General features: G+C 39.2%; 1 protein-coding gene and 1 pseudogene across 1 annotated transcript; both read left to right on the plus strand.

Annotated features, from left to right (window-relative positions):
• Positions 1-1,171: 1,171 nt before the first annotated feature.
• Positions 1,172-2,092, plus strand: LOC133043205 (olfactory receptor 8S1-like). The gene has a single exon (XM_061124038.1). It carries the CDS (start codon positions 1,172-1,174, stop codon positions 2,090-2,092), a length of 921 nt encoding a protein of 306 aa, XP_060980021.1.
• A 12,164-nt stretch (positions 2,093-14,256) lies between these two features.
• On the plus strand, positions 14,257-15,189 carry LOC133043213 (olfactory receptor 8S1-like; annotated as a pseudogene).
• The last annotated feature ends 12,345 nt before the right edge of the window (positions 15,190-27,534 follow it).

Below are 27,534 nucleotides of genomic sequence, written 5' to 3' on the forward strand. Positions count from 1 at the left end.
AAACCCCAAACTCCTTAAATCCACAAATATTTATTGTCTCCATGTGAAGCACTGGAAAGAGAACTGGCTATAAAATCAGAAACCCTGGGCTAGTTCTGGCTCTCAGACATTTAGTTACAGTACAAGGAAGGTCACCTTTGTATCGCATATTTTCCTCAATCTGAAAATATGAAGTTAGATAACAGGTCTTGGTTGACACATGTCAGATGAGATGTACTAGGAATTTAAACTCTAATTGTTTTCAAAAGCAGCAACACAGAAAAGGATGTTTCTAGCTTTGCCTCTCAGTGTCTTTCTACTTGTTGCAACTTCTAGAGTTCATAGAGTCTTGGTTGATACCAGGTGCTGAAAAAGCTGGGGAAGAGCATGAGAGGATAGACATCGTGAGGGTCTATGATCTAAGAGGGGCTTCCTTAGTGGCTCAGATGGTAGAGAATCTGCCTGTGATGCAGGAGACCCAGGTTTCCAGCCTTGGGTCAGGAAGATACCCTGGAGAAGGGCATGGCAACCCACTCCACTATTCTTGACTAGAGAATTTCATGGACAGAGGAGACTGGGGTGCTACAGTCCACAAGTCACAAAGAGCTGGACACAACTAACACATACATGATCTAAGAAGCCATAGGGATGGTAGAATGAGAGTTAAGAGATTGTACTGAGGAAGCACTCTTTCTTTTATTCAACAAGTATTTGTTTAGATCCCTCTAGCTGAGTCTATTGCATTTCTAGGACTGTGACACTTTCTTGATCCTCTTCCCTTATTCAAAATTTATGGAACTAGTGACTAGTAATGGCACTTAGGAATGCATCCATGGTAGTTGTGGGGAACAGAAAAACATCCATGCTGGTGTATAATATAAATTCTAACACAAAAGATAATCTTTAATGAACTAAATCCATTATCCATGTGTTAAAAGGCATTAAGTATAATGGGGTAGTGATGTTCAGCTTACTAGGGAGTACTTAGAGGCAGCAGAAGAAAAGTTGTGGTATTTAATAGGGTAATAGGATAGTCAGATACTTATTTACTCTCAGCTTCACTTTCTGACTTAAGCTAAAAAGTGGATCTTTTATAGGTTAAAAAATTCTATACCCAGTGAATGACTCAGATCATTATCCCACCAAATGAGTAAACTTTCTTTCTCTTTAGGGATGGACTATGTAAGAAACCATGAAAAATCTTAGCATTATTGATGAATTTGTGCTGCTGGGGTTGTCTACTGACCCGGATATCCAGACCACGCTCTTTGTTCTCTTCTTGGGAATTTACCTCCTGACCCTGATGGGGAACCTGATGATGATCCTGGTGATCAGGGCTGATCCTCACCTGCACACGCCCATGTACTTCTTCCTTGGTCATTTGTCTTTCCTAGACATATGCTACTCTTCAGTCACTGTGCCCAAGATGCTGCAGAATTTCCTGTCTCAGAGGAAAACCATTTCAGTGTGGGGATGCATTACCCAGAGTTTCTTTTTCATTTTCTCTGGAGGCACTGAGGGCTGCCTGCTCTCTGCTATGGCCTATGACCGCTATGCTGCCATCTGTCACCCTCTGCTCTATACTGTGATCATGAATGGACCTCTGTGCACTGCAATGGTCAGTGCAGCATGGCTGATGGGGTTTCTGAACTCACTAGTGAATAATCTTTGTGCCCAGAGCTTACAGTTCTGTGGTCCCAATATCATCTCCCACTTCAGTTGTGAACTGCCTTCACTCTTCCCTCTCTCCTGCAGTGATACCACACCTAACACCATCCTGCTAGCTGGTTCTGCTACATTTCTAGGACTTGTGACACTTCTCCTGATCCTCTTCTCTTACTCTAAAATTATTCTTGCCATTCTAAGTATCTCCTCTAAAGGCCAAGTCAAAGCCTTCTCAACCTGCTCCTCCCACCTCATCGTGGTGCTCTTGTTCTATGGGACGGCTCTATCCAGGTACATCAGCCCCTCTTCAGGATCAGTCCTGGAGCGAGTTGTCTCTGTACAGTACGGTGTGATCACATCCTTGGTAAACCCCCTCATTTACAGCTTTAAGAACCAGGAGGTGAAGGCAGCTCTGCAGAGGATACTGAAGCAGCAAATATGTGTCTAAGGTTAAGAAATTACAATAGGACTTTTCTTCTATATGAAAACCAATCTACAAGGAAAGAGAACTTTGCAAACTTAGAGCTTCTATGGAACTTGAATTTTAATATAATTAACTGTATTTGTTTCTTACTCAAAGTAAAAATGCCTTCCAAAAGCTGAAAGAAATATACTCAGAGAAGTATTTGACCCATCATGGGTCTGAGGGGAAAGGTTCAGAGACATCAGCTCCTATCACAGCCTTGGAAACTAGTCCAGAGGGAGTGACTTCACTACAGTTGAAGAGGCAGAACAAGAACAAAGACCTTGGCAAGAACAAAGTTCTCTGAGCCCTGAACTTGACCTGTGGAGTTACACAAAGGAGCCCATTAGTAGCAGGACAAAGAACAAATCATCTAGACACATTTAATGTTTCAGAATGAGACAGTTTATTACCTTTTGTTCATCTGACCTCATGGCACCATAGACATTAAATGGCATATGTACCTGCAAATAGTCACAGAAAAGTGAAAGCAAAGAATGAACATATTAAATGTCTATGAGCAGATGAATGGATAAAGAAAATGTGGTTCATGCATACAATGGTGGATTACTCAGTTTAAAAAGGAAAGAAAGCCTGCAACATGTGACAATGCAGATTAACCTTGAGGATATTGTGTTAAGTGAGAAAAGCCAGTCACAGAATAGAAAAACTGCTTGATTCTACTTATATGTGGTATCTAAAGAGGTCAAACTCATAGAAGCAGAAAGTAGAATGGTGGTTTCTGGGGCCTGGGGGAAGGGGAACTGGGAAAATGCTGTCCAATGAGCATAGATTATCAGTCATGGAAGATAAAAAAGAGATCTGTTGTACTGCAGTGTGCATATAGTTAACAGTACCATACGTCTAAAAATTTAAGAGGGTAGAATTGATGTTGTGTGTTTTTTACCACAATAAAAAATAAATAAGAATGAATATATTATTACACTAAATATGGGTATTGAATTTTGCAACTTCTTGCCCAAATATATACATCATTATATATATATATATATATATATATATATATATATGGAAGCCAGACAAAAGTCATTAGAAGTAGTATAATGTAAATTAAAACATCAAGAGACATTATTTTTATTGAATATATATCAGTGAAATTAGAACACTCCCACACTCCATATACAAAAATTTACTCAAAATGGCTTAAAGACTTAAGTACAAGTTATGACACCATAAAACTCCCAAATGAGAACTTAGGCAAAACATTCCCTGACATAAATCATACCATGTTTCATTAGGTCAGTCTCCCAAGGCAAAATAAATAAGTAAAAATAGATAATCATGATGTAATCAAACATACAAGCTTTTGCACAGCAAAGGAAACCATGAACAAAACAAACACACAACCTATGGAGGATGAGAAAATATTTACAAATAATCAACCAGCAAGGATTTAGCTTCCTAAACCCTGAGCTCATACAAAGAGCTCATACAGCTTAATATTAAAAAAAAAAAAACCCAATTAAAAGATGGGAAGAATCCCTAGAAAGACATTTCTCCAAAGAAGACATACAGATAGCCAAGAGGTACATGAAAGGATGCTCAACACTAATAATTATTAGAGAAACACAAATAAAAACTACACTGAGTATCAACTCACACTAGTCCAAACTGTCATCAGCAAATAAGTTCTGAGAGGGTGTTGAAAAAAGGGAATCTTCCTGCAGTGTGGATAGCAATGTAAACTGGTATGGCCACTAAGGATAACAGTATAGACATTCCTTATAAAACTAAAAATAAAGTTACCATATGATCCAGCAATCCCACTCTTGGGCATATATCTGAAAAAGATGAAAATGCTAATTCAAAAAGATATATGCACCCCAATGTTCATAGCAGCACTATTTATAATAGCCAAGACATGGAAGGAACCTACATATCCATCAACAGATGAATGAATAAAGAAGATGCAATATATATAAACAATGGATTATGATTCAGCCATAAAAAAGAATGATATAATGCCATTTGCAGAAATGTGAATGGACTTGGAGGGCATTCTGCTATGTGAAATAAATCAGACTGAGAAAGACAAATACTATATGGTATCACTGTATGTGAAAAGTAAAAAATATGACTAGAAAATATAATAAAAACAATCAGATTTATAGAGAACAAGATGGTGGTTAGCAGTGGAGAGAGAAAAGGGAGAGGGCAATATAGAAGTAGGGGATTAAGAGATACACACTTAGATCTTTAATCCATTTTGAGTTTATTTTTGTGTATGGTCTTAGAAAGTGTTCTAGTTTCATTCTTTTACAAGTGGTTGACCAGTTTTCCCAGCACCACTTGTTAAAGAGGTTGTCTTTTTTCCATTGTATATTCTTGCCTCCTTTGTTGAAGATAAGGTGTCCATAGGTTCGTGGATTTATCTCTGGGCTTTCTATTCTGTTCCATTGATCTATATTTCTGTCTTTGTGCCAGTACCATACTGTCTTGATGACTGTGGCTTTGTAGTAGAGTCTGAAGTCAGGCAAGTTGATTCCTCCAGTTCCATTCTTCTTTCTCAAGATTGCTTTGGCTATTCAAGGTTTTTTGTATTTCCATACAAATTATGAAATTATTTGTTCTAGTTCTGTGAAAAATACCATTGGTAGCTTGATAAGGATTGCATTGAATCTATAGATTGCTTTGGGTAGTATAGTCATTTTGACAATATTGATTCTTCCAATCCATGAACACGGTATATTTCCAGATCTGAAAGAGAGACGTGCACCCCAATGTTCATCGCAACACTGTTTATAATAGCCAGGACATGGAAGCAACCTAGATGTCTATCAGCAGACGAATGGATAAGGAAGCTGTGGCACATATATACCATGGAATATTACTCAGCCATTAAAAAGAATTCATTTGAATCAGTTCTAATGAGATGGATGAAACTGGAGCCCATTATACAGAGTGAAGTAAGCCAGAAAGATAAAGACCAATACAGTATACTAACGCATATATATGGAATTTAGAAAGATGGTAATGATAACCCTATATGCAAAACAGAAAAAGAGACACAGATGTACAGAACAGACTTTTGGACTCTGTGGGAGAAGGCGAGGGTGGGATGTTTCGAGAGAACAGCATCGAAACATGTATATTATCTAGGGTGAAACAGATCACCAGCCCAGGTGGGATGCATGAGACAAGTGCTCGGGGCTGGTGTACTGGGAAGACCCAGGGGGATCGGGTGGAGAGGGAGGTGGGAGGGGGGATTGGGATGGGGAATACATGTAACTCCATGGCTGATTCATGTCAATGTATGGTAAAAAAAATATTGTAAAGTAATTAGCCTCCAACTAATAAAAATAAATTAAAAAAAAAAAAAAAAGAGAGAGAGATACACACTATTAGGTAAGCAGTAAGCCACAAGGATATACTGTATAATACAGGGAGTATAGCAAACATTTTGTAAGTATAAATGGAGCATAAACCTTTAAAAATGTGAATTACTATTATTATATACCTGTAATTTATATATTATACTGTTCAAGTGTATTTCAATAAAAGTTTATTAAGATTAAAATTCAAAAAAGGAAAAATTGCTTTGACAATTCATTGCTAGTATAATGTTAGATATCAGCATATAGCCCATATTTTATCTAGTTATAGTTATCCATTTTTACTTATAAAGATATACTAGCATACATAGACATGAATCAGCCATGGATTTACATGTATTCCCCATCCCAATCCCCCCTCCCACCTCCCTCTCCACCCGATCCCTCTGGGTCTTCCCAGTACACCAGCCCCAAGCACTTGTCTCATGCATCCAACCTGGGCTGGTGATCTGTTTCACCCTGGATAATTAGCCTCCAACTAATAAAAATAAATGGAAAAAAAAACATAAAAAAAAGTTGAATTTTAAGAAGGTAAAAAAAAAAAAAAGATATACTATCAAAATAGATTTGAATATTGTAAAGTAGATTTTCACCTCTTATTGAGATTATCATGTCTTCTTATTGGATGTATTGCAAAATTTCCTAACATTAAATGACTCTTACATTCATGAGAAAATCCATGCATGGATATATCTTTTCATATACTACTGAATTATTTTTATTGGGGAAGTGTTCATGTGCATATTTATTATTAAAAGTGACTGTTATTTAGGTGTTAATATTGTGTTATCTGGGAGAAAGAAGTGGCAACCTACTCCAGTATTCTTGCCTGGAGAATCCCCTGGACAGAGGAGCCTGGTGGGCTGCTGTCCATGGGGTCGCACAGAGTCGGACACAACCGAAGCAATTTAGCAGCAGCAGCAGCAGCAGCATAACGTTATCCTAATCACTGTATGCTGAAATCTTTTGCAATGTTGTTGACTTTCACTTCATCTCACTTGCCCAAGACTTTAAAAAATATGTGTATAAGTGTGCCACCATCATTGTGTCTTTGGTCATAAATCATGCTATTACCATGCTTTTGCTTCATTCATTTTGAAACTGAATTTTGTAGTCTTAAAAGATCATAATAGCTTTGTCTTCATGGTAGCTTATACCTCATCATTATAAAAGGTTTAGTGTTTAGTATAAATATTATAAAATGTTTAGTGCTTAGTTTATAGTTTAGTGTTTTTTCTTTGATTTCACTTTCTGTGATGTTAATATTTCCACTTTTTTTTTTCAGGTACTTTCTCCATATATGTCTTTGTCTATCATTATAGTTTTAAGGTTTCTATATTATTTTGTTGTATTTGGATTACCCTTAAGCACCATATCATTAGATTTTTGTTTCTTAAATCTGTGCCTTTTAATAAGGATACTTAAAATTTGTATTTAATACCACTGTGATTTTTACATTCACTGTCATAAATTATGGGTTTATTTTCTTCATAATGTAGCATTTGATAATTTGTAAGTTTCCTTTATCTACTTTTATTTTTGCCATAAAAATAGACAAAAGAGCTACAATTTATCAAGCTATCAGTGTTATGTATATTATAAAAAAACTTATTTATTCATTACAACAACATTGTAAGAGAGAAGTTCCTTTTTACAAATGAAGAAACTGAGGCTTGCTGAGCCCACTAACCTGCATAAGGTCACTTAGGCAGTGAATGATGAAGTCGGGATTGACGTCCAGAAATTCAGCACTACAAAATTCAAATGTGTGACCATTGTATGTCTCTCTCTTCCCCCATCTCCTTGTTTGTCCTATCATCTGCAGTGAAAAGCAAAATATATATATTTTGATTTTTCTGATTATAAAGTGGTATTCTGAGCACACAATGGAGCCTTTCTTCCTTTAAGAACCGAACCCTAGAAAAATACAAAAGAGGAATTTTTAAGTGAATTCTTCTATTTGTCAAATCAAAAGGGTGATTTCTTAGAGGACCACAGAAACTATGTTTAGTTACTGAGAAACTTAACATAGATCTGATGATATAAAACAGGGAAATGGTAACTAGAAAATATGTAGGGGTCAGAAGGAAAGTATTAACACAAAAGGTAGGAGGGACAACCAGGAAGTTTCCTGAGTGGAAGAGTAGAAGCCAGAGCAGGGAGAAAGTCACAGGTCACCAACAGGGGCTCTGGGTGAGGTCACACCTAAATAGATACATACAGCATTGGATAGGCAGCTGCAACAGGGTGACATGTTTCCCTGTAGGAACCGAGCTTAGGATGAAGACAGAGCTCAGTGTCTTCCTGTTGCTGATGATGTCAGGGAAGAACTGGAAGTACCAGAGGCCAGAAGAATAGCTGCTAATGCACCCTATCCAGCAGTACAGTAGTAGTAGCAGTAGTAGTTCAGTCATGTCTGACTCTTTGTGACCCCATGGACTGTAGGCCCCCAGGCTCCTCTGTCCATGGAATTCTCCAGGCAAGAATACTGGAGTGGATTGCCATTCCCTTATCTAGGAGATCTTCCCAACCCAGGGATCGAACCCAGGTCTCCTGCACTGCAGGTGGATTCTTCACCATCTGAGCCACCAGGGAAGCCTCCCACCCCAATATCCAGCAGTACAAAGCCCACTTCAATCCAATTTCTCTCATAAGAATATGGAGCACAAGCCCTGGAAGCTGCTTCTAATTCTACCCATAGGTGAGTTGCTCAAGCTGCACGAATATTTAGTTGGGTGCTTCAAAAGCAAAGATGATAATTAAAATAGCCCCCAAAATGTATATATCATACATGAACAAAAACGCCTAGGGCCTATGTGAAGAAAATAAAAAACTATATTGTAAGCAAAGAGACTCAAATAATGAAAGACAGAACAAATTGTAAAGCTTACTGACAAATGAATATATTGGTGAAAAAATAACTCCAGTTGAACTCTCAAGGGAATTTTTCAAATTAAAAATTGGATTCTGAAGTGAAATGATAAAACTAAACAAACAATAACAAAATAAAAACTACAAAAATAAAGGACTGGCACTACCAGGCATAAACATATATATATATATATATATATATATATATATATATATATAGAGAGAGAGAGAGAGAGAGAGAGAGAGAGAGATATGTAGATAAAGATATCTACAATCATTAAGACAGTGTAGTGCTATTGGAAAAAGCAGACAGATCAAGGAATAGTATAGGAAACTAGAATTAAAGCCAGTAAATACAGAAATTTAAAATAGGTTTATAAGGCATAATCTTCAGTTCTAGAATCTCCAAAAAATCTTTGAAAAACAAATAATTTTGTCCCAAAGCTAATTTGGAGGCAAATCTGGAAATTAACTGACATGAGGCTATTTTAGCCTTTTAAAGTCCCATGGGGACTTCCCTGGTGGCTCAGCAGTAAAGAATCCACCTGCCAATGCAGGAGATGCGGGCTTGATCCCTGGGTCAGAAAAATCCCCTAGAGAAGGAAATGGCAACAGACTCCGGTATTCTTGCTGGGGAAATCCCATGTACTATAGTCTATGGGGTCACAAAAGAGTTGGACACAACTTAGCAATTAAACAGCTACAATGAAAGTCCCGTGTAGAAGGGGTACTCAGAAGTTTCATTGTAGAAGCAATCATGTGTCTGACTACAGAGTGCAGCAGAGGTATTACATACTATGTAGTATATTTCATATACATTTTTCAAAGGTTGGGACATCAGGGAGTAAAATCTAGATGGATGAGAGTAAAATGGATACCAACTTGAACTTTCTTTGAAGTCTCAAACAAAAAGTTACCTAACTCTTAGTATTTTTACACATAGAAACCTTTAAGGGCAATTTATGTTATTACACAAATGGCTCCAAATAGTATCACATTTTTAAGGCTTCTTATGGAAGAAAGGAGGTTATTCATTGTTCCTGCTCTATTTTAAGTGGATAAACACAAGTAGCTTCTATGTATAAACTGAGTGGATAGGCTTGATGGAAAGGGGGAGACAAGGGAAGAGAAAAGACATGATTGATTCAGAGAGATGCCCAAAGGGAAGGGTTATGGTGGGATCCAGAGCAGAGAGAGGCAATGGCCAGGGATGAAGGAAAGGGCCTTCCCAAGCTGTAGGGGACAAGAGAAGAATAATTCCATGTGTGGGGGTTAAGGAGTTAGAGATCGCCCATAGCAGGAACAGGAACATATCCTCTGCCAATTATCAGCTGAGAGTTAGGAGTATGAGATTAAGGGAGCAGGTAGCTTCAGATGAGTAAGAATGAACTTGTCATAGTGGGAAAATACAATGTGAGTACTTGGGTGAATAGAGAGAGAGAGTGTGTGTGTTTGTATCTATTTTCAGAATGCCAAGACTATCAGGGAATGAAGACTCCAAGCAGAGCCTCACACACTGGAGTTCATCTGATTCCTTATTTCCCTATAGCAAAGCAAGTTATAGCTAGGAGCATTCTTCAGTCCTGTGTCCTTCTCTGGACATGGCAGGATTAGTAGCTTGCCCATCTCTGGGCTGAGAACCTCTTTGGCTCTGGCTACTGCTGCTGCTCCCAAGGTCAGTGAACTGATCTTGGCTCCTGAGGGTTCTTACTTGACATTCCTCTCCAGGGCTCAGCTGGCACAAGATCGCCAATGTGCTGATGAAGAAAGATATATAAGTCACACAGACTGGTCAGGAGCTTTCCTCAGGACTGAGGGAGACAAATGAAGAGTAGAATGATAAGGAAGAGTGTCATATTCTCTTAGCAGAGACTAAAAGACTAAAAAAAGAATCAACTGGGTGCCGGGACACTTCAGCCTTTGCCCAGACCAGAAATGACCTTGAGGTGAGCTGCTTTGAGTCTGAACATTACTCCAGGCCTAGAATTGATTGGGAATTAAGCCGTCTTTGGAGCCCTCTGCACAGTGCCACCTGTACATATATGGCTTCCCTGGTGCCTCAGATGGTAAAGAATCTGCCAGAAATGCAGGAGACCCAGGTTTGATCCCTTGATCCCTGGGTTGGGAAGATTCCCTGGAGAAGGAAATGGTAACCCACTCCAGCATTCCTGTCTGGAGAATACCATGGACAGAGGTGACTGGTGGGCTACAGGCCATGGGGCTGCAAAGAGTCGGAACAACTGAGTGATTAACACTTTCAAATATATATATATATATATATATATATATATAGAGAGAGAGAGAGAGAGAGAGAGAGAGAGAGAGAGCAAGCGCCCTATTTTGGAGGCAGTTGACAGCCTAACCCAAAAGTTCAGAGTCCCAGAACAGGCTTGCTCAATGAGGAAATAAGTGAGTTAGAGATACAACTAAATGGAAGGATTAATGGGCACCAGCTCTAAATTTCTTATTATAACTGACGAATGAATCCAGCACAGGAAAGATTACTACTCAATGTCAGAAAATTTAGTAGTAACAGCAAGGAGATCCAACCAGCCCATCATAAAGGAGATCAATCCTGAGTATTCATTGGAAGAACTGATGCTGAAGCTGAAACTCCAGTACTTTGGCCACCTGATGCAAAGAACTGTCTCTTGAAAAGACCCTGATGCTGGGAAAGATTGAAGGCAGGAGGAGAAGGGGGCAACAAAGAATGAGATGGTTGGATGGCATCACCAACTCAATGGACATGAGTTTGAGTAGGTTCCAAGAGTTGGTAAAGGACAGGGAAGCCTGCCATGCTACAGTCCATGGGGTCACAAAGAGTCAGACATGACTGAGCACTGAACTGAATTGAATTGAACTTTCCTACCAATTTGAACTCTCTACCCATTTGCCAAATTGAGATTTTTCTGTTCTTTTTTTCTTGAATAGTTGCTTTTTAAGAAGGAGGATGGGTGGAGTGAAGTGAATATGGAAACCAAAGAGACACTTTCTCCCTACCTCTGTTTAAATTTCCCCTATATCATCTGTTTTCAAAATTATTTTATTAGTTAAATATTATGTTAACTTTTTAAAAAATCCACTAAAAACCTACATATGTATTGACTAGATAGTGAAAAACTATGATGATCATAGTACTTGGGGTGGGGTACGAAGAGACCCACATCTACTAGCCTCTCAGGGACTGTAGTGACCCATGAATCACTAGGGCAGCACATTTGAGCTCCAAGGATCCCAAAAAAGGCTCTTGAAAACTTCACTAAAGTTTGGTATCCTGGGGATCCCTAAGTTCATTGACCAGGGTTCTGCCTCCAGATGGGATCTAAATGAAAACCTAGTAGATGTTGGATGAGTGTAATGGGTGTGAAAGGTATTTTTTAAGTTAAATTTGCTGCTATTTTTGGAAATAGGACAAGAAGAGAATAGTTCTTTGCAAGAATAAATCCTAACCATTCATGCCTACCATCACTTACTTGATGCATCAGTGCCAGGACTTCTCCAGAGGCTTTAGGCAGAGAAATGGGGGAAGGAAAACCAGAAAGGCCATCTCTACTACCCCACTCCCCCACCTCTATAGAGTGCTGCTTCTTTCAGCCTGACTTGATCTTAGCTCTCAATCTGACTTTTCCTTAGATTTCTCTTCCTGGAATTTTCCATGGCCCAGAAGTCCCCATCTCTGGTCCAAGAGGTCAAGACATTCTGGGTAAGGAGCAGAGGGACACCTGGATAAAGAGAAGTTGTAGACATGGTCATTGAGCCAAACTCCCAAGGCCACCTCACATTCCTGCCTGGGCTCCCAAGTTCCCTTTGGAGAAAGCAAAATCTCCAAATCAGGGAAGATTTTCTCAGAAGCAAATGTTTGCAGTGTTGGGAAGTAGGAAAAACATGGGATTTGAAATCAGAGACCTTGCATAAGTCCCAATCAGGTGACTTTTAAACTCAATCACCATGTATGTCACTTAATCTTTCCAACCCACAGAAATGAGGTCAGTATTCCCGATGGTACAAGGTTGTGTAAGGAGTAAGTGAGATCAAGATCTTGTTATAGTGATTGGCATAAAGTATGCTTTAAATAAACAACAGTTATTCTCTTATGATGTAAGTAGATGGAAATGGGAAGGAAGATGTGTGAAATGAGATTTGCGGAGAGAGGGAAAGAAGGAAGGGAAGTCAGACTTTTGCTGATGGGTTTCAATATTAAAATGCACAGGGTAAGTCAGTGTACCCCAGCAAGAGAGAGAGAATGTCAGGAAAGAAAAAATAAAGTCTTGGCAATCAGGCTGGGATGAATTGGGAACCAGAAAGCATGTTTCTTACTTTGAAAAAAATGTATTTAGTGAAAACAATTTTGCAACATTGGTGAAATAATTAGGAAAAATATATATATAAACTAAATACTCAACAGATCACAAATTTTCATTTACAATAAATGGTTTCACTCTTGTACATATATAGAAGTTTTTTAATTTTTATAAATTAAATAGCAATGAGTCTATTTTATAGACTATAAAGATTTTACCACATTTGGCCTCATTCTTTCCCCAATTTTCATTTGAGTAGGTTATGTCTTGAATAGATTTCATAGCCAGCAATTAGCAAGGACAATCTGACTCTTGAGTCTAGTGTTCATTTTACATTACAGAAGCTGCTGTAGAACCTACAGCATACTGCAAATGTACAGTACAAAGGAAAGTGGGGGTCACTCCTTACCTCCCAAACCACACCAGTCTCAACCACAAACCCTTTAAATACACAAACATTTGTTGTCTGTGTGTGAAACACTAGAAAGGGAATTGGTTGTAAAACCAGAAACCCTGGCCTAGTCCTGGCTCTGAGATAACTAGTTATGGTAGAAGTCATGTCACCTCTCTGTCCCACATTCTCATTTAAAAATAATGACATCAGATAACAGGTCTCGGTTAACATGTCAGATGAGATGTGCCAGGAATTTCAGCTTTTGAATTGAAGTTCTGAAAAGTGGTCACCCAGAAAAGGATGTCATTTGCTTCACCAATGGGGGTCTTTCTGCTTTTGAAAAAAGGGTTCACCAGGTGTTGGATGATATGAAGTGTTGAAGAAAGGCTAGGGGAAAGAGTGAGAAGTTAGAGATTGTAAAGGTCTGTTATCTAAGAATTCAAAGGATGGTACCAATGAAGATTAAGACAAGAGATTGCGAGGAAGCATTCATTCTTTCACTCCATAAATGTTTACTTAGAGCCCTATAGCTGGGTCTACTAAATTTCTATGACTAGGACAATTTCCTGATCCTCTTCTCTTACTCAGAAATTATGGAGCCAGTAACTATTATTGGTACTTACCAATTCATCCATGGGGGAGAAAACAAAGATCCTTGCCTGTGTATAATATAAAATTCTATCAGAGAGATATAATTTTTAATGGGCTGAATAAATCTACTATCCAATATGTTAGGGAATTGTTACATGTCATGGGAGGGAAATCTGAATTTGATAAAGAGTACTTAAGCAGGAGAAGAAAAGTTGTAGTATTCAATATGGTACTAGAATTGACAGATTCTTCTTTAACCTTGGATTCAATTTCTGACTTCCAAAAGTGGATGCACAAGTGTGTGCTAAATCATTTCAGTCGTGTCTGACTCTTTGTGACACTAAGGAACATAGCCCACCAGGGTCCTCTGTCCATGGGATTCTCCAGACAAGAATGGAATACTGGAGTGGGTTGCCTTGCCCTCCTCCAGGGGATCTTCCAGACCCAGGGAGCAAACCTGCGTCTCTTATGTTTCCTGTACTGGTAGGTGGGTTCTTTACCACTAGTGCCACCTGGGAAGCCCCCAAAAGTGGATATTTTATAGACTAAAAAGTCCTATTCACTGATTGTGACTCATATCATGGTGCCACTAAATGAATAAGTATTTGTTTCTCACAGGGATATGACATATAAGAAACCATGAAAAATCTTAGCATTATTGACGAATTTGTGCTGCTGGGGTTGTCTACTGACCCAGATATCCAGACCATGCTCTTTGTTCTCTTCTTGGGGATTTACCTCCTGACCCTGATGGGGAACCTGATGATGATCCTGGTGATCAGGGCTGATCCTCACCTGCACACGCCCATATACTTCTTCCTTAGTCATTTGTCTTTCCTAGACATATGCTACTCTTCAGTCACTGTGCCCAAGATGCTGCAGAATTTCCTGTCTCAGAGGAAAACCATTTCAGTGTGGGGATGCATTATCCAGAGTTTCTTTTTCATTTTCTCTGGAGGCACTGAGGGCGGCTTGCTCTCTGCTATGGCCTATGACCGCTATGCTGCCATCTGTCACCCTCTGCTCTATACTGTGATCATGAATGGACCTCTGTGCACTGCAATGGTCAGTGCAGCATGGCTGATGGGGTTTCTGAGCTCACTAATGAATAATCTTTGTGCCCAGAAGTTACAGTTCTGTGGTCCCAATATCATCTCCCACTTCAGTTGTGAACTGCCTTCACTCTTCCCTCTCTCCTGCAGTGATACCATGCCTAACACCATCCTGCTAGTTGGGTCCACTGCATTTCTAGGACTTGTGACACTTCTCCTGATCCTCTTCTCTTACTCTAAAATCATTCTTGCCATTCTAAGTATCTCCTCCTCTAAAGGCTGAGTCAAAGCCTTCTCCACTTGCTCCTCCCACCTCACCATGGTGCTCTTGTTCTATGGGACGGTTCTATTCAGGTACATCAGCCCCTCTTCAGGATCAGTCCTGGAGCGAGTTGTCTCCATACAGTATGGTGTGATCACATCCTTGGTAAACCCCCTCATTTACAGCTTTAAGAACCAGGAGGTGAAGGCAGCTCTGCAGAGGATGCTAAGGCACCAGATATGTGTCTCAGGGTTTTAAAAAATGGCAACAGGATGCTTTTTCTAATAGAGAACCAATCTACAAGGGAAGAGAACTTTGTAAGCTTAGAGCTTGTGTGGTTCTTGATTTTTAATTAAATTTAAGTGTATTTATTTCTTATTCAAAGTCACATGACTTCCAAAAGCTAAGAAATATAGTCAGAGAAGTATTTTGCCCATCCTGGGTCTGAGGGGAAATGTTTAGAGACACCAGCTTTTACCACAGCCTCTGGAAACTAGTACAGAAGCAGTGACTTCACTACAGTTGAGGAGCCAGAACCAGAACAAAGACCCTGACAAGAACAGAGATCCAGAGCCTAGGACCTTTACCTATGGAGTTACAAAAAGAACTCTATTAGAACAAAGGCAAAGAACAAGTAACCTATACACATTTAATTTCCCAAAATAAGTGAGTTCAGCATCCACCATTCACCTGACTTGATGGCATCACAGGCATGAAATGATGTGTGTGCCTGCAAATAGTCAAAGAGTAGTGAAAACAAAGGATGAGCACATTAAATATCTATGAGCAGATGAGTGGATAAAGAAAATGTGGTATATGCATACAACGGAGTATTATTCAGCTTTAAAACAAGATGGAAATTCTACAATGTGTGACAATATGGATGAACCTTGAGGACATTGTGTTAAGGAGATAAGCCAATCAGAGGAGAAAAACCATTTTGTAGTTTTACTTACATGAGATATCTAAAGCAAGCTCATAGAAGCAGAATGTGGAATGGTGGTTGCCAGGGGCTGGGGGAAGAGGGAACTGGGAAGTTGCTATTCAATGGGTACAGAGTTTCAGTCAAACAAGATAAAAAAGTTTTGAAGATCTTCTACACATTAATATGCATATAGTTAACAATACTATATGCTTAAAATTTGTGAGGAGGGTAAATTTTATGTTATATGCTTTTTACCACAATAAAGATATATAAGAAGACTGAACATACTGTTACACTAAAAACCTTCTCCAAAATGAAGATGCACACTGTCCTAATACTTATTGTATCCACCCTGGCTAAATTCATCACTACACATATTCCACCACAGTCCCACTGAATAGCCTGTTCTTTAAAGATACAAGTGAGATCAGCAAAATGAAGGAATAGTAAGGCTCAATCCTTATTCCCTCATAGAAACAACAATGTAAAAATGATATATGAACCAAAACGTCTTTATAAGAATTACAGATAAGATGTTTCAGCACCCCCAGGGAAGCACAATAACCAAGAACAGTCACATTGAAACAGGTAAGAAGAGCACTTTCACTTTTCCTGCATTAACCTCCCCATAAACTGCGCAGCCCAGAGCCAAGGCCGATCTGCTCAGCCAATGACCTCTGCCGTGGTGGGAGAAGAGAATGGCGTGTGCACTCAGCCTCCCAGCCTTTCAGTGCACCCACTCCCCAACGGGCCACGTCCTACCTCTCCTCATACCAAGTGTTGAAGAAACAGCATAGTCCAGATGCCTGAAGCAGCTAAGAACCAAGGAAAAGCAGAGGGTGTCTTCCTACAGCTAGCAAGGATCTTCAAGATTGGGAAAACATGAGGAACCAAGGCTTCTCCCTCAGAAGGGAGTAAGAGGAGTGGGGCGTGCCTCCAATGTCCTCATCCTTTCAGTGCAGTAGCTCAGGGACCAGTTCCTGTGTAGCCTCACATCAAGTGCTAACAGAACCAGCAAAGTTAAACACTAGAGGGAGTAAGAGATTACAGCTTCCATTTAAAACAAACAAACAAAAAAAAGACTGGTCATTTTGATAATTTAGGAACATAGGCCAATAATCGCTGGCCAGATATACTGATGAAAGTCTTTTCCTGTCAGTCATCATACACACTGGGAGAGGTATTTGTGACTTGAAAAATGCAGACATCACCCCAAAGCTACAAGGCACTTGAATGATCAGGAAAACTATAATATAATCAAAAGAGTAAAATAAATCTCTAGTAACTGACCCCAAAGAAATGGAGATCTATGAATTTGCTGACAAAATCCAAAAGAATCTTCTCAAAGAAGCTCAGTGAATTACAACAGAACTCAATTAAATGAATTCAGGAAAACGATACAAGAACAAAATGAGAATATCAATAAAGAGATAGAAACAAGAAAAAGAAGAACAAATCAGAAATACTGGAGAGGAGAGGAAACTAGTGGTTGCTATAGGTGGAGGAGTTGGGTAAAATGGGCAATGGTGGTCAAAAGGTATTAACTTGCAGTTACAAGTCCTAGGGATGTAATGTATAGCATGAAGATATGTCAACAATGCTCTATAGTATATTTCAAATTTGCTAAGAAAGCAGACCTTGAAAGTTCTCATCACAAGAAAAAAAAAATGTAACTATGTGTGGTGATCATTTTGCAGCATATATTAATACATATATCAAACACTATGTTGTGCTCCTAAAATGAATACAAGGTTATTCATCAGTATCTCAAAAAAAGAAAAAAAAACTCAACCATTTAAAAAATGACCATAAAGATATAGAAAAGGAGAAAAACTGGCAATGACACTATGGATTTAAAATGAGAGAAGGGACTTCCCTGGTGGCCCAGTGATTAAGAATCTGTCTGCCAATGCAGAGGACACAGGTTTGGTCCCTGGTTGGGGAAGATTCCACATGCAGCGGGGCATCCGTGCATCACAACTACTGAAGCCCACATACTCTACAGCCCATGCTCAGCAGCAAGAGAAGTCACCACAATGAAAAGCCCGTGCACTGCAACTAGAGAGTAGCCCCCACTCACGTTAACTAGAGAAAGCCTGCAAACAGCAATGAAGACCCAGTGTGGCCAAATAAATAAAAATTTTAAAAAGAAGAAAGACTTTAAAAGATAAAATGAGACAGGAATAGTTGCTAAAGTCCATGTGAAATTTCAACAAACTGCTTTATTGATGATGGACTAAAAAACATACTTTTAAACTAGCTTCCATGAGCCCCTACCTCTGAACATGACAGATGTTCTCAAAACCCAGGAAAATGTTGGCATCTCCCACCCATACTAACTGCATTTAACTCCAGTATACAGGTGGTTTGCTGACCATAAACTCCTCTCCTCTCCAGTATTTCTGAGCCAGGGAGAACTGAAGTTCTATCACTTACCTTCTCTTTCCCCTACCTAATCTCATTAGCCTCTATCTCTCCATCCATTCAGAAACAAGTCCCAGAAACAATACGGCAGTAAGAGGGGTTCTGTGGGTCAGAAACTGGAAAGGGCACAGCAAGGATGATTTGTATGTGCTTCACCCCATCTGGGCTTCAGCTAGGAGGAGTCAGAGGCTCAAAGGATAGGGAATGAAGTCACCTAAATGCTCATTCAGTCACAGTATCTGACACATAGGCTGAGAGAGCTTGAAGACAAGGATGTCCCATCAGAGCATCTAAAGAAGGCCTTACCATGTGGTTTGGCTTCAACAACGCATAGTACCCTTAGGATAGTCAGACTTATGCATGGCATCCCAGAGCTCTGAGTATGAGAGTTCAAGAAAACAGGGTAAAAGTATCATAGCTTTTTCTGACCTTACCTTGGAAGTCATCCAACATCACTACTTAACTCATTACAAGAGAGTCTAAGCCCACTCAGATTTGTAGTCAAGAGCAGACCCACTAACCAATGATAATGTCAAAGGAAATATCATCTTTAGATTTAAATCTGCCATACCCTGTAAAATTAATTAATACAAAATACTAGAGCTAAAGAATGCAATGATTACAATGAAAAAAATCACTAGTAGACTTGATAAAACATAAGAAGGAATCAATGAACTCAAAGATGGAGAATGTAAATTATACAGTCATAGAATCAAAGAAAAAAGAATGAAAACAATGAAGAAAGCCTAAAGGACTCAGGGAACTCTTATCAGTTGAACTACACATCTTAGGAGTCCTAGAAGAAGAGGTGGTGAAGGGGGCAGAAAACTTATTTAAATAAATAATAGCTGAAAACTTCCCAGATATAAGGAGGCTAATTGGCATCCATATTCAGGATGCCAAAGGATGTCAGAGAGAAGAAATCAAGTCTATACTGACATATTATAATTACATTTTCAAGATAAAGAATTTTGAAAGCAGCAAGAGAAAAGCAACTCAGCACATATTAGGGAACCTAAGTCTATCAGTGAATTTCTCAGCAGAAACCTCTCATGCCAGGAAAGATTCAGATGATATATTCAAAGTGCTGAAAGAAAAAATTAACAACCAAGATTACAGTAGCCAGTAAAACTCTTCCTTAGAAATAAAGACAAGGGGGGAAGAAGAGGGGGAAGAGATAGTTAGGGAGTTTGGGATCAACATATACACTCTGCTATATTTAAAATGGATAACCAACAAGGACCTACTGTATAGCACAGAGAGCTCTGCTCAATGTTACATGACAGCCTTGATGGCAGGGGAGTCTACGATAGAATAGATACATGTATATGTATGGCTCAGTCCCTTTGCTATTCACCTGAAACTATTACAGCATTGTTAATTGGCTATACTCCAATATAAAATAAAAAGCAAAAATATATAAAAAAGAGAAAGAAAGGTAAAATTAAATTCTTCCCAGAAAAACAAAAGAAGAAATAGAAAACCTTCAGTTCAGTTCAGTTCAGTCACTCAGTCATGTCCGACTCTTTGGGACCCCATGAATCGCAGCACGCCAGGCCTCCTGGTCCATCACCAACTCCCGGAGTTTACTCAAACTCATGCCCATTGAGTCGGTGATGCCATCCAGCCATCTCATCCTCTGTCATCCCCTTCTCCTCCTGCCCCCAATCCCTCCAAGCATCAGGGTCTTTCCCAATGACTCAACTCTTCGCATGAGGTGGCCCAAGTAATGGAGTTTCAGCTCCAGCATCAGCCCGTCCAATGAACACCCAGGACTCATCTCCTTCAGGATGGACTGGTTGGATCTCCTTGCAGTCCAAGGGACTCTCAAGAGTCTTCTCCAACACCACAGTTCAAAAGCATCAATTCTTCAGTGCTCAGCTTTCTTCACAGTCCAACGCTCACATCCATACATGACCACTGGAAAAACCATAGCCTTGACTAGACGGACCTTTGTTGGCAAAGTAATGTCTCTGCTTTTTAATATGCTATCTAGGTTGGTGATAACTTTCCTCCCAAGGAGTAAGTGTCTTTTAATATCATGGCTGCAGTCACCATCTGCAGTGATTTTGGAGCCCAGGAAAATAAAGTCTGACACTGTTTCCACTGTCTCCCCATCTATTTGCCATGAGGTGATGGGACCAGATGCCATGATCTTAGTTTTCTGAATGTTGAGCTTTAAGCCAACTTTTTGACTCTCCTCTTTCACTTTCATCAAGAGGCTCTTTAGTTGCTCTTCACTTTCTGCCATAAGGGTGGTGTCATCTGCATATCTGAGGTTATTGATATTTCTCCCGGAAATCTTGATTCCAGCTTGTGCTTCCTCCAGCCCAGCATTTCTCATGATATACTCTGCATATAAGTTAAATAAGCAGGGTGAAAATATACAGCCTTGATGTACTCCTTTTCCTATTTGGAACCAGTCTGTTGTCCCATGTCCAGTTCTAACTGTTGCTTCCTGACCTGCATACAGGTTTCTCAAGAGGCAGGTCAAGCGGTCTGGTATTCCCATCTCCTTCAGAATTTTCCACAGTTTATTGTGATCCACACAGTCGAAGGCTTTGGCATAGTCAATAAAGCAGAAATAGATGTTTTCCTGGAACTCTCTTGCTTTTTCGATGATCCAGCAGATGTTGGCAATTTGATCTCTGGTTCCTCTGCCTTCTCTAAAACCAGCTTGTACATCTGGAAGTTCATGGTTCACATATTGCTGAAGCCTCGCTTGGAGAATTTTGAGCATTACTTTCCTAGCGTGTGAGATGAGTGCAATTGTGCGGTAGTTTGAGCATTCTTTGGGATTGCCGTTCTTTGGGACTGGATTGAAAACTGACATTTTCCAGTCCTGTGGCCACTGCTGAGTTTTCCAAATATGCTGGCATATTGAGTGCAGCCCTTTCATAGCATCATCTTTCAGGATTTGAAATAGCTCATCTGGAATTCCATCACATCCACTAGCTTTGTTCGTAGTGATGCTTTCTAAGGCCCACTTGACTTCACATTCTAGGATGTCTGGCTCTAGGTGAGTGATCACACACCCAGTAATCACACATTGTGATTATCTGGGTCATGAAGATCTTTTTTGTACAGTTCTTCTGTCTATTCTTGCCACAACAGACCAATATAAATAAAGAGAGTAGCAGAAAGAGCAAATAACCAAATTTTAAAATGTGTAATAGAAGTGAATAGACATTTCCCACAGAGAACATACAAATGGTCAACAGGCATATGAAAAAGTGCTAAAAATAGGTAATTATCAGGGAAATGCAAACTAAAAACAATTACATACCACCTCAAACCTATTAAAATGGCTATTATAAAAACAAACAAAAGATAGTGTTATCAAGGATCTGCAGAAATTAGAAGCTTCTACTGTTGGTGGAAATGTAAATTGGTACAGCAGCTATGGGAACAAGATTCCTCTAATAATTAGAAATAGAACTACCATATCATTCAACAATCCCACTTCTGGGTATACATCCAAAAGGACTGAATGCAGGGTCTCAAAGAGATATCTGTACACCCATGTTCACTGCACCATTATTCACAATAGCTAAAATGTGAAAACAACCAAAGTGCTGACTGATAGATAAAAGGGTAAGCAAAATGCGGTAAGCACATATAAAGTAATATTATTCAGTCTTTAAAAAGAAGGAGCTCCCGTCATGCAACAACATGGATAAACCTGGAGGACATTATACAAAGATAAACTCCACAGCAGAATAAATATTGCATGATTCCACTTATATGAGTTATCTAAAATAGTCAACCTCATAGAAACAGGGAGTAGAATGATGGTTTCCAGAGGCTGGGAGGAGGATATGGAGGGTGGATGTTCAACAGATACAAAGTTTCAGTTTTGTAAGATGATTAAGTTTGAAGATCCCTAGAAAATTGTGCTGATACTCAACAACATTGTATTGTACAATTAAAATTTTGTTAAAGAAAGTACATATTATTTGTATTCTTAACATAATAAAAAAATAATAATTTTAAAAGCCCTGCTATACATTATCATTGTTTTTAATAGCATTAAAAAGTTATAAATAATAAATAATAATAATAATAATTTAAAAAGCAGAGTTTAATTAATTTAATTTTAATTTTAAATTTAATGTTTTCAGAAAGATTATAGTAAATTTAGACTCTATCAGCTTATATATACAAAATAAAAAGCGGAAGAAGAGATGAATTTCCCTGGCAGTCCAGTGGTCAAGACTCTACACTTCCACGGCTGGCGGCATGGATTCTATCCCTGGATGGGAAACTAAGATCCCGCATGCCTCACAATGCAACCAAAAAAAAAGTGGAAAGAGAGATAAAACAGTTGAAAGTTAAAGTATTACTTGCTCAGTCATGTCTGACTCTTTGCAACCCCATGGACCATAGTCTGAGAGGCTCATGTGTCCATGGAATTCTCCAGGAAAGAATACTGGAGTGGGTTGCCATTTCCTTCTCCAGGGGATCTTCCCAACCCAGGGATTGAACTTGAGTCTCCTGCATCGTGGGCAGATTCTTTACCAACTGAGCCACCAGGAAAGCCCATTGGCATGTATAAATAATAAATAAACATGTACATCTGAAAAAATAAAAGAGAAAATATCCAAACCTATTACAGTCCTCATTTCTCTACTTGATCATATAGACAAAATTGATATCTATGGCTTCCTTCTCCACTGTTTCATTATTCCTCTGTTCTCAGCCAGAAGCTAATTAGAGTTCTTAACCTAGTAAAGTTACTATTTATGAAAAGCTCGAGTTCTCAGTATTCTGCCACTTTTTTTTTTTTTTTTGGTGGTAGTAGAGTGCCATTGTTTTCTATTAACTTAATCTACTATTTGGCATTGAAAGACTAAGAGAAAACCCAGAGGCTACTCTGTGTTCCAGATCTAGTCTTCCTTGATCCCATTTGGTAGCAGCTGTCCAATTTCCCCTTCATAATCAGGATCAATCACTCCAGCCAGTTGAGTAAGCTCTTTTTTGTCTATTGGCTCAGAGGCAAAAGAAGCCCAAAATGGCCCAGTAGCTATCTTATCTTCTCCTTGATAGGAACCATTGTTTTTAACCTGCTTTAAGCATTTCTCCTCAAGGATTAAGATATACAAACCAGGAGAGTACATACATACAATAACCCAGGATGGGTTATTTTATGTAATAATGAAAGGAACACTCATACTTCCACCTTTTTATTCCCAGGCTTCTTTATGGGGGAGATAGCAAAATATTCAGTTCAGTTCAGTCGCTCAGTCATGTCTGACTCTTTGCGACCCCATGAATCGCAGCACGCCAGGCCTCCCTGTCCATCACAAACTCCCAGAGTTTACTCAAACTCATGCCCATCGAGTTGGTGATGCCATCCAGCCATATCATCCCCAAGTCGTCCCCTTCTCCTCCTGCCCCCAATCCCTCCCAGCATCAGGGTCTTTTCCAATGAGTCAACTCTTCTCATCAGGTAGCCAAAGTATTGGAGTTTCAGCTTCAGCATCAAGCAACATATTAATGATCTCTTATTCAAGAAAACTATTACATCCTATAATACAAAATTCCATCCTTTCAGAATGTTACCTCTCAATTGTGCCATAACTGACTCTTCAGTAAGCCTGTCCCATCTTTCAGATAGCCAAGCCACTTCTGGCTGGTGGAGTACATGGTAAGCATAAATAAATTCATGGGCATGAGTTTGCTTATTTGTTTTAGGGAGGCCATTTAAGATCTACTCTCTCACTAACTTTAATACAGTATTGCTGACTACTGTCAATATGTTGTACATTATATTTCCAGAACTTACTTACCTTACAACTGGAAGTTTGTACCCTTTGATCAACATCTCATTTCTCCTACCACCCAGCACCTGGAAATCACCATTCAACTCTATTTCTATAAATTCAGTTTTTTATATCTCAAATATAAGTGAATTAATTCAGCATTTGTCTTTTCTTGTCTGACTTATTTCACTTAGAATAATGCCATCATGGTTCATCCATGTTGTTGCAAAAGGTAGGATTTCCTTCTTCTCTATGGCTGAGTAATAGTCTATTATATATCATATATAACAGACTATTCTATACACACACATACACATATATACCACTGTTTCATTATCTTTTCATCTATCAATGGACACTTAGGTTGCAACCGTGTATTGGTTTTGTAAGTAATGCTGCAAAGAACATTTCTTTGAACTATCTCCTCAATATATCTCTTTGACATAGTAATTTAATTTCCTTTGGGTATTATCCAGATGTGGGATTATCCAGAGGTGGGATTATGAGGTTCCAATTTATAGTACTTGGATTTTTAGGTTTTAGAAGCACATATATACTGTTTTCCATAGTGGCTGTACCAATTTACATTCCCAAGAACAGTGCATAAGTATTACCTTTCTTCACATCCTCACCAGCTTTAATTATTTTTTAATTAAGTATAGTTAATTTACAATATTTCACAGGAACAGCAAAGTGATGCATTTACATATATACATACACATACATGGGGCTGCACCCCTTGTTCTGGGCAGATATAGCCCAGCCTTTAAGTTGGGCTTCCCTGGTGACTCCGATGGTAAAGAATCTGCCTGCAATGCAGGAGACCTGGGTTCAATCCCTGGGTCAGGAAGATCCCTGGAGAAGGAAATGGCTACCTATTCCAGTATTCTTGCGTAGAAAATTCTATGGACAGAAGAGCCTGGCAGGCTATGGTCCATGGGGTCACAAAGAGTAGGACATGACTGAGTGACTGACACATACATACACATATATGGGCTTTCCTGGTGGTGCAGTGGTAAAGAATCCACCTGCCAATGCAGAAGACACAAGAGATAATGGGTCTGACCCCTGGGTTGGGAAGATTCCCTGGAGAAGAAAATGGCAATCCACTGTAGTATTCTTGCCTGGAGAAGAGACAGAGGAGTCTGAAGGGCCACAGTCCATGGGGCTGCAAGGGTTGCAAAGAGTCAGACATGGCTGAAGTGACTGAGCATGCATGTATAGTACTACTATGTACTATAGCAGTACTGTATATAGTAGTGTATCTGTTACATCCCAAATTCTCAATTTAACCCTCCCCCTCACTTTTCTCTCTAGCAACCATAAGTTTGTTTTCTATATTTGTGAGTCTATTTCTGTCTTTTTTAAATTAATTAATCTATCTATTTTAATTGGAAGCTAATTACTTTACAATATTGTGGTGGTTTTAGGCATACATTGACATGAATCAGCCATGGGTGTACAGGTGTCCCCCATCCTGAACCCCCTCCCACCTCCCTCCCCATCCCATCCCTCAGGTTGTCCCAGTGCACCGGCTTTGAGTGCCCTGTTTCATGCATCGAATTTAGACTAGTGATCTATTTCACATATGGTAATATATATGCTTCAATGTTATTCTCTCAAATCATCTCGCCTTCTCCCACAGAGTCCAAAAGTCTGTTCTTTACATCGGTGTCTCTTTTGCTGTCTTGCATATAGGGTCATTGTTACCATCTTTCTAAATTCCATATATATGCATTAATATACTTTACTGGTATTTTTCTTTCTGACTTACTTCACTCTGTATAATAGGCTCCAGTTTCATCCACCTCATTAGAACTGAGTCAAATGTGTTCTTTTTAATAGCTGAGTAATATTCCATTGTATGTATGTACCACAGGTTTCTTATCCATTCGTCTGCCAGTGGACATCTAGGTTGCTTCCATGTCCTAGCTGTTGTAAACAGTGCTGTGATAAACACTGGGGTACACGTGTCTCTTTCAATTCTGGTTTCCTCAGTGTGTATCATTTGTATCACTATTTTTAGATTCCACATATAAGTGATACCATATGATATTTGTATGTCTCTGTCTGACTTACTTCACTTAGTATGATAATCTCTAGATCCATCTGTGTGCTGTAATGGCACTGTTTCATTCTTTTTTAGGACTGATGTTCCACTGTATGTATGTATGTATGTTATTTACTTATGTAAGTAAGTAAAGGACTGTGCTCAGTCGTGTCTGATTCTTTGCAGCCCATCGTCTGTAGCCCACACAGGCTCCTCTGCCCATGGAATTTTCCAGGGAGGAATACTGGAGTGGGTTGCCATTCCCTACTCCAGGGAATCTTCCCAACCTAGCAGTCAAACCTGCATCTCTCACACCTCCTGCAGGTGGATTCTTTACCACTAGCACCACCTGGGAAGCCTATACATACAGATTTAGGTATATATATATGTATACATACACACACACATACATACATACATATATATATATATATATATATATATATATACACACACACACAGATACATATATATCACATATTTACCCATTCATCTGCTGATGGACATGTATGTTGCTTCCATGTCTTGGCTATTATAAATACTGCTGCTGCTGTGAACACTGAGGTGCATATCTTTTTGAATTAGATTTTTCATATTTTCTGGATGTATGCCCAGGAGTGGGATTGCAGGATCATATGATAACTCTATTTTTAATTTTTTAAGGAAACTCCATACTGTTCTGCATAGTGGTTGTACCAATTTACATTCCCATCAACAGTGTAGGAGGGTTCCCTTTTCTCCACACCGTCCCCAGAATTTATTATTTGCAGACGTTTTAATGATGGCCATTCTGACCAGTGTGGGGTGATATCTCATTGTGATATCTCTGCAAAGTCACCTGAGCAATTGCCAGAAGAAGCCATTCAAAGGGTTGTGTCAGAACAGTAGCACCCTATTACAGACATGCAAGGGATGCCAAGGAAGCCATTCATGAGAGGTGCTGAGCTGAGCCCTGCTGAAACCAGGCACTACATAAGCCATTTGAATTAGTGAAGCAGGCCCTGTATAAGTTATATGCACTGAATGAGCCCGGCATTTCAGAAGTCACGAGAGCTGCAGGAGCCCAGTGATGCAGAAGACACGTACTACAGAAGCCTGCCTAGGGGAGTACACCAGAACCAGAAGAGAACCTCTTTCTTTACCACTATCCCTCTGCTGCCCTCTACTGACAAAGTTAAAATCATGTGAGCTGGCAAGGGAAAAATATTCAGATTCCAGCTCTGTTATCACAGATCAGGCAATGAAAGGTAGATTCGGAGCTAAGGAGCCATAAATTGATAGCTGGCACAGTCAATCTGGGAAAGATTGACATCCTTACATTGTTGTGCTTTCCAACCCATGAACATGAATAATCATTGAACACCATTCATCTAGCTCCTAAATTTCTCTAATAATGTATTATAGTGTTCTGTGTAGAGATAGTGAACATCTTTTTATTAGAT

This window comes from Dama dama, chromosome 3 (genome assembly GCF_033118175.1).
Source record: "Dama dama isolate Ldn47 chromosome 3, ASM3311817v1, whole genome shotgun sequence".
NCBI lineage: Eukaryota > Metazoa > Chordata > Mammalia > Artiodactyla > Cervidae > Dama > Dama dama.